This window comes from Antrostomus carolinensis, unplaced genomic scaffold (assembly GCF_000700745.2).
Source record: "Antrostomus carolinensis isolate BGI_N321 unplaced genomic scaffold, ASM70074v2 scaffold32268, whole genome shotgun sequence".
Lineage (NCBI taxonomy): Eukaryota > Metazoa > Chordata > Aves > Caprimulgiformes > Caprimulgidae > Antrostomus > Antrostomus carolinensis.
Window position 1 is genome coordinate 19267 of NW_010335559.1, and position 8363 is coordinate 27629.

The window sequence follows — 8363 nt, forward strand, 5'->3', positions numbered from 1 at the left end:
CTGGAATTTGTTTATTTGGTGGCCTGACTGAAAACTGATGAGGGAGGGCTTCAGCTGTGATTTTCATTGGCTGTACTTCCTTCACTTAGTTTAGGAATGCTTTAACTGTATCTTGTATTTCTGTGGGGTTAGTGTTTATATATATCATCTTTTACTTGTCAGAGTTCCCTAACTTCTCCCTGTGTTTTTGTTTGTGGTTTTTGTTTTGTTTTGTTTTTTCTTCCCCTCAGGGTCTGTGCCTTACACTTCTGCTTCTTGCCATCTTTAAGAAGGCCTTACCAGCGCTTCCAATCTCCATAACCTTTGGGCTAGTTTTTTACTTTGCTACAGACAACTTGGTGCAACCCTTTATGGACCAGCTAGCATTCCATCAGTTTTATATCTAGCACACTTGATGCTGGTACTCTTATGAATATTTGTAGCAAATCTAGGAGGAGGAAAAATGTTTTTCCCTCAGTTCTCAAGTGAGACTGAAGTTTAATACTCAAGATTCCAAGCCTGAATCATTACAACTTCCTCCGATTTTCTTTTGTTGTTTTTTTTCCTGAGACAACTGCTGCAGTGGGCACCACATGAATTTTCCTGTGTGAAAGTGGCTTCTTCCTGATGGCTGGTCTAAACTGGGTGCTGTTATATCAGAGGTAATCTGATACACATATCTCTGGTAAGGACCACCTGTGTGAAAATTGCTAATGCTTCCACCAGCAATGTGATCTCTTACCACAGGTTGATTATTTTCACAGCATTAAGGGTGCTCAGAACTTCTTTGGTGTTAACAGAGGAAGCTGACAAATTACATGGAACTTGCTTGTCCCTGTAACCGCTTGAAGAAAGACAACCCAATTCAGACTTCTTCAGCAGTGATTTTTGACAGCGGAACCCTGACTCTGCTTTGTGTAATGAGAAAGGACTTTGTAGCAATTCGACAAAGGGAAAAAGTATTGTCACTCTAAGAGTGCTCCACCACTTCATAGCCTCTGTGCCTGAGTGTGCTTGATTTAGTAAATTGAAAAGCTTTCCCCCCCGACTGGAACCAGAGTCTCTTCTGTGTTTTAATACTTTGTATCCTCAAGCATGGAGTGCACATTCTGTACATCTGCTCCAGTTTATATAGCTACTTAGACTTGGACTGAATTATTTGGCATTAGTGGATCATAAGGTCCTAATTTGGATCTTAGATTCTAAAAGGTTAATAAACTACATTAAAAAGCAATTTCAGGACTTACTCTTTGTGATCTTGTAAATCATTTTCCTAGAGAACCATTTAAAAATCCTGTGTTTTAGAACAGTCACCGACAGCATGGACTGCATTGTTGGTGCATGTTCCTTTTATTGAAATTCTTACGAAATAAGTAGACATTTGCAAAAATCCCAGATGAAATTTAGTTTGCCAGATCTAGAGGCCAGAGTGCTATTTGTAGCACTTTAATGCATAACTGAAATTTTTCTCTTAAAAAATGTGGTTTACAGTTCCGTTGAAGTATTGGTCACTCAACCATCTTAACACTGCAGGTTGGGTGGGGATTTTTTTTTCATGCAGTATCTTTATTGGTGAGGATACTTAAGTTTAGTGAGACTTTACTTAATGTTACCAAGGAGCAAAATTTGTGGCCCCCTTCGCTTTAATTACCTCTCCTGTAGAGAACAGAAGACTGGAGAAATGATAGACAACTCAAAATCAGTGAAAAGAAGATACGAGATTTTGAACTTTGTACAAGAAAAATAATCAGTTCTAACCTTAGAACTGCTAAACTCTGTTTTCTTCTTCATTTGAAAGAACTCATTTATGAATAATTGCTTGGCAATGAAACTTGGGTGAGATGAAGTTGTTTTTGTCGTAGGCTCAGACTCCGTATGAGTATTTTTTTTTCCTGAGGGTGGCACGGGGAGTGGATACTACGGAGGGGCATTCCATTTTACTTGCATCTTGATAACTGGAGTCCTTGCCAAGTAGAACAACTGTCAAAATCCTGACGCAAACTCCTTTTACCTTATTTCTGGGACTTTGTTTCAGTGCCTATAGCTTCAGAGGACTGAGACAGCACAGATGCTCACCAACCATTGCCCAAGTAAGGGAAGAAAGGCTGTGATGCTTTAAAACCAAAAAAGGCTTACTTTGATTGTCCTTGGAAATGTCTGTCTCTTTCCCAGTATGACTTACTAACTGTAGTGGTTAGTATTTACATTTTCATAAAATATATTGTCTTGTCTACTCTAAAGTACTTTTATTCATCTCATTTATGTGCTGACTTGTTGTGGATAGCATTAATAAAGTAACCATATCAAAATTGCTTACACTGACTTTTCAAGCCAAACTCGCTTGTGTTTCCTAGCTTAAGTCACTGTTCTACATTTTTCTGCAATGAAGCCTGACGTAAAACAGGTTCTTTTCAAAAGACTTTAAGCTGGTTTTATGCTATTGTAACTTGTCCCTTTCCTGAGCATTGTATCTAAGAAAATTTCCTTATGTTTTTTATTAGGCATCCTAACTATGGTTTCATTTACAGAACAGGTTTGATAAGAGTCGGCATCGCTAGCATCTGTTTGCATTTTTTGAGACAACTCTCAGTTAAGAGTTGTTACTTCCATGCAGCAGCCATCTTTATTGTTTGTTTTTTTGGCTTAAATATGCACCATGGGAGCACTGGCTCCATTAAGAGTTGCTTTAGAATCTGTAGAAATAGACAAAAGCCTTTCCACATACTTGAATGGATGCTAGATGTACAACCCAAGAGAGAGCTCAGAATCTTCAAACACTAAATTGCCAGTCTTCCACTCTTCAGAGCTGCTTCTGCTATCCTGAAATTTTAATTTATGAGTTAGTGTGGAGTTACAGTTGGGGAGACTATAAATTTTATATTCACAGAAACTGGTCAAGTTTATGTATTTGAGTCTCAGAATAAATTCAAAAGGGAAATTGGCTTTTCAAGCCCAGGACAATATATTTTAAAGTATACTGCTTATTACCAAGTCTCACATACACCTTCAGAAACCAGGATGAAATTTTCTAGATTTGCCCTTTTGTGCCAGGTTATGGTAGCTTATGTTCCAAATGAGATCTTGCAACTAAAGATCATCCCAGGACTTGGGTCCATAAGGTTCAGTTAAGAGTAGTTTTTGTTTGCATTTGTTACTACATAAGCATGAAGGTTCTGTCACTTTTCTCTCCTTTTTCTTAAAACACCAATCTAATTTGAGATCATGAACCGTTTTAGCTTAGTTAGCTTAGTATAACTGAAAGACTTCCAATACGTAGTCTGCATTTTTGAGAGACTTTTTGTTATAATTAAATTAGTATGTTAATAACAACACATTAGACTGTAGCTCTGAAAGAACTGTTGTGTAACCCTAGTAGCTAGATTCATCTCTTTTGTGCCCAAGCAGACTGACTGGTAACTGTTATGTGACTGTTGTAGTAGCCACATTTTGAATCTGGGTATCATGATAGCTTTCTCTCCCCTTTCAGTTTACATCAATGACTAGTCTCCTTCTTTGGCTAAGCTTCAAATAAATAAATGAGAAAACGTAATACTGAGTTAAGATTTGCCTAAAAACCAGCAGCTTTCATTTCTCCTTTTTTTTGTGTGTTGGGGGATTTAATCCAGAGCAAAAAGACATTATAGCAAAGTTGTATGATGCTGTCATATCTATGTGTGGCTATTATGGTGGCACTCAAATTCAAATGTCATCTGTGTGAGGTGAGTTGAAGGTACGTACTTGTTACTGCAACACATTCAGGATAATTCTGACTGGGCAGATGATGACTTCTTTAAGCCAAATAATCAAGGGCTGTGCTCCACTAAAAATGGCTCTTCTCGATGTACAAAGCAGACCCTGACTATTTCAGGCATAGGAGACTGGTGCTTCTTGGATATATAGATATATATCTGTACCTATAGAGATGATAGATATATATATATTATGTGCACTCTGGGCCTGTAGATGACAACTTTTCTGCCAAGAATTCAATATGCAGGAGTACATTTTTGGGTGGACGGTACTGTATGAAGAAACTTCTCAAAATGCTTTATTTAAAAAAAAATACTTTTGGCAATGATGCTGTTGAAACGAGTTTAATAGACTGTGGAACATGTCTGCACTGTGATTGCATCTCAGTGGTAACTTGGTCATTTGGAACACTGAAACAGGAACTAGAATGGAATTCTTATACACTCAAAGCATTTGCTGTTTTCTTTTTTACAAACACTGGTTTGTACATAATCTGAATTGAATGTGAATGTTTTTTAAACACCTTTCCGGTTCTTGATAAGTTTTTGATAATTATTGCAAATTTTCCTGTATTTGTCTAATTGTTAAAATAAAAATTGCATGGATCCTGACTTGAATTGCCTTCACTATATTATTTTAAAGCCATAACTTAAAGCTGTTGGAGGCCTAACCACTGTAGCTATTTTTAGTCAACATTTAATGAGTAAGATTCCTGTCTTATGACACTTAAGTAGCTGCTTTATTTCCCAGAGGAATAGCTTTGAACTGATTTCTGTAGAAGTACTTACTTCTAAAAACTACTTTTTCTGTTCATTTAAAGAGCTGGTCAAAGCCTGTTGCAAAAGCACCCATGAGGTAAAATTAAGAAAATTTTGAAAAAAACAGTACAAGATTATACTCAAACACAGGCTGGCACAATGAAGATCTGTGTTACCCAGGAAGAATACATAGGATGTTCAGAAAGAAAAAATTTCATGAACAGTAATGTTTGTTGTTATTTTGGTGTTGATTTCGTATCAATATGCTTGAAAAAGAGTTTTTCCCAAGCAGCATTTTTTTTGTTGTTGATTTGGAGAGGTATTCACTGCAAACTTCAAATTTTCTGAGTTGACTGCTGTTGAAGATGTTTCTTTGGGAGATTGGCTTGTCTTCATGGAAGACCTAAAGAATAGTCCATCCTGACAAGTAGAATGTCAAGCACAGGTGGTAGGAGGCCTGCATGGATGAGCATGGAGCTCCTAACTGAACTCAAACAGGAAGTGTAGAAGTGGAAGCAGAGGCAGGTGACCCAAAAGGAGCATAGAGATGCTTTCCGATCTTAGAACCATAGAATGGTTTGGGTTGGAAGGGACATTAAAGATCATCTAGTTCCAACCCCCTCACCATGAGCAGGCACACCTTCTACTAGACCAGGTTGCTCACAGCCTCATCCAACCTGACCTTGTACACTTCCAGGGAGGGGGCATCCACAGCTTTTCTGGGCAATATGGGACAGTGTCTCACCACCCTCACAGGAAAGAATTTCTTCCTAATATCTAATCTAAACCCACCCTCTTTCAGTTTAAAGCCATTACATCTTGTTCTATCACTACCTGCCCTTGTAAAAAGTCCCTCCCCAGCTTTCTTGTAGCCCCTTCAGGTACTGGAAGGCTGCTATAAGATCTCCCCAGAGCCTTCTCTTCTCCAGGCTGAACAGCCCCAACTCTCTCAGCCTGTCCTCACAGCAGAGGTGCTCCAGCCCTCGGATCATCCTGGTGGCCTCCTCTGGACTCGTTCTAACAGGTCCATCTTACAGGGATAAGACTGGGAAAGCCAAGGCCCCTCAGAGTTGAATCTGGCAAGGGATGTGAAGGGCAAGAAGAAAGTTTTCTACAACTATGTGACAGCAAAAGGAAGACTAGGGCAAAAAGACGCCCCCCTGCTGAATTGGGTGGGGGAACTTGTGATAAATTATATGGAGAAGGCTGAGATGCTTGATGTCTTCTTTGCCTCGGTCTTTCTTGGTAAGACTGGCCTTAAGGATTCCCATACCCCTGAGACCAGAGGGAAAGTCTGGAACAAGGTAAAATTACCCTCAGTGGAAGAGGCTAGGTTAAGGAGCATGTAAATGAATTGGATGTACTTAAGTCTATGAGGCCTGACAGGTTGCACCTGTGAGTGCTGAGGAAGCTGGCTGATGTAATTGGGAGGCCACTCAATTGTCTTTGAATGGTGATGGCAGTTGGGAGAGGTTCCTGAAGACTGGAGGAGCAAATTTCACTCCTATCCTCAAGAAGAGAAAGAAAGTACTACTGGGAAGTTCCAGGCCAGTCAGCCTCACCTCAGCCCTTGGGACCCTGACAGAGAAAATCATCCTGGTAAAGCACTTCCAAACACATGAAGGACATGAGGATGATTGGGAGTAGTTAACATGGATGTACAAAAGGGATATCATGCTTGATATCCTTCTACAATGAGGTGACCAGCTTGCTGGATGAGGGAAAGGCAGTTGATTTTGTTTACTTCAACTCTTGTAAAGCTTTTGACTCTGTCTCCCATAACATCATCATAGACAAGCAGACAAAGTATGGGTTAGATAAATGGATAGGGAGATGGACTGAAAATTGACACAATGCCTGGGCCTAGAGGGTTGTGATCAGCACCACAAAATCCAGTTGGAGGCAAGTCATTAGTGGTGTACCCAAGGGCTCAATATTGGAGTCAATACTGTTCAATATCTTCATTAATGATCTGGTTGACAGAACGGGGTGCAGCCTCAGCAAATTTGCCAGTGATAAAAAATTGAAAGAGTGGCTGGTAGGCCAGATGCTGCTATTTAGAAGAACCTCAACAGGCTGGAGAACCAGGCAGAAAAAGGAGTCTTGTGAAGGTCAACAAGGGAGAGTGCAAAGTCCTGCATCTGCAGAGGAGTAACCCCAGGCACCAGTACTTGCTGGGGTCTGACTAGCTGGAAAGCAGCTCTGCAGAGAATGACCTTGGGGTCCTGGTGGACAGCAAGCTGACCATGAGCTAGCAGTGGGCCCTTACAGCAGAGACAACCAGTAGCATCCTGGGCTGCATTAGGATTGTTGTCAGCAGGTCGAGGGAGGTGATCCTTCCTCTCTGCTCAGCCTCTGGAGTGCTGTGTCCAGTTCTGGGCTCCCCAGTACAGGGAAGACTGGGCTTACTGGAGCAAGTCCAGTGCAGGGCCACAAAACTGCCAGAACATGTGGATTTCTTAATTTCAGTCTAGTTCTGAGGTGTGATGTGTTGAAATGTTTTAGGAATAGAAATAGGTTTTGGAACTAGGAGCTAAAACTGCCTCTAAAAGTGAGACTTGGGACCTAATTTGAGCTTCCATCTTAGTAGTATTTTATCTTACTGAGGTTAGATACTGAACTTGGAGATACGATTCTAATTTAATTACCTATTTGCTTTTTTTTTATTTAATTCCATTTTAATGTAATCTTTTGGGGATCTGTAAACAAGTTTATTTTATTGACAGCATCAGTGCTTATGGAGAATTCAGCTTGGTCTGTAGCAGTCACTCCTAGGTACTTTTAAATTAACCAGAAATCACAATTAAAGGTATGTTTAAGGCCAAACTTGGGTCTATAAATACCAGGAATTTCTGAACTCTATAGAGAAAAAAAACAGCTGTTATTGACAGCAGCCAACAGAATTGGTTTTTTGGATAAGGAAACAATTCGTTTCTTCCTGAGTTTTACAACCTGAATTTGGTTCTCTTCTTTTTAAATCCACATTTGCTGCAGGAAGGTGATTTCAGCTTGGCATTGAGAGACATTGATGGATAGTACCAATGTAATTGGATTAGATTTGCTTATTCTTTGTTTTGAAATATGCTTTTAGTCTAAACTGACTGGAGTAACAAATATATTTCTGCATTCACATTAATTTTCTGATTTCAGTAGTTTTAGATAAGGATTACCCACTTTGATCTGGGTAGTGCTACTGTCAGAATTAAGCATTGTCCTTCTTACAGGTTTTATTGTACAAGTCAGCATGAACGTACTTGGAGAAAGTCTCTGAGCACAGCTGGATGTTTATCAAACTGCATATCCAATTGAATCAGTGGTTTATTTAGCCATCTTCAACAATAAAATGCTAATTGCTGATGCAATAGCATACTCAAATGAAGAATGTCCTGCTACCGTCTAGTTATTGGCAGACTTTCGCCCTGGACACAAACTTAACTGATGCTTGTTTGGTAATGAACTATGTGACAAATTCTACTTCCAGTTGCTACCTATGAGGAAGGATTTAATTCAGACTTAGATGCAACAGAATACCTGTGGTTTTCAAGGGGAAGAAGATAAAAAATGGCTGGTGTCTGGCAGCAGGCAGCAGCAAGAGGGCTGACTTGTCCCTGGAGCACTCCATTTCAGCAAGGGGCTTGATCATTGTCTGAGGGCAAGAAACAAATGCTGCCTTGGAGCAGAAGCGAGAGAGCAGTGCCTGTCCTGGTGTCTGCAGCCAGCTCCCTGCAGTAATCACTTCTAAAGCTGTAATCACAGCCACATGGCAGCTCTCTGCCTTTTTTACTGCTTTCTATTCTTAATGCCTGTAACAAGGGATTAAAGAGCACCATAGAAATACACGCTTAAAAACGTAGGCTGTTATAAAATATTATTTCC

General features: G+C 39.9%; 1 protein-coding gene across 2 annotated transcripts in view; it reads left to right on the forward strand.

Annotated features, from left to right (window-relative positions):
* Window positions 1-913, forward strand: part of PSEN1 (presenilin 1) — a 17904-nt gene extending 16991 nt beyond the window's left edge. The window contains exon 10 of one of the 2 annotated variants that reach the window (XM_010174603.2): window positions 231-913. In XM_010174603.2, the coding sequence (XP_010172905.1) occupies window positions 231-386 (156 nt within the window). In that variant the 3' untranslated portion in view covers window positions 387-913. The remainder of the gene's footprint in view (window positions 1-230) is intronic. The other variant, XM_010174602.2, reaches the window with a different exon arrangement.
* The last annotated feature ends 7450 nt before the right edge of the window (window positions 914-8363 follow it).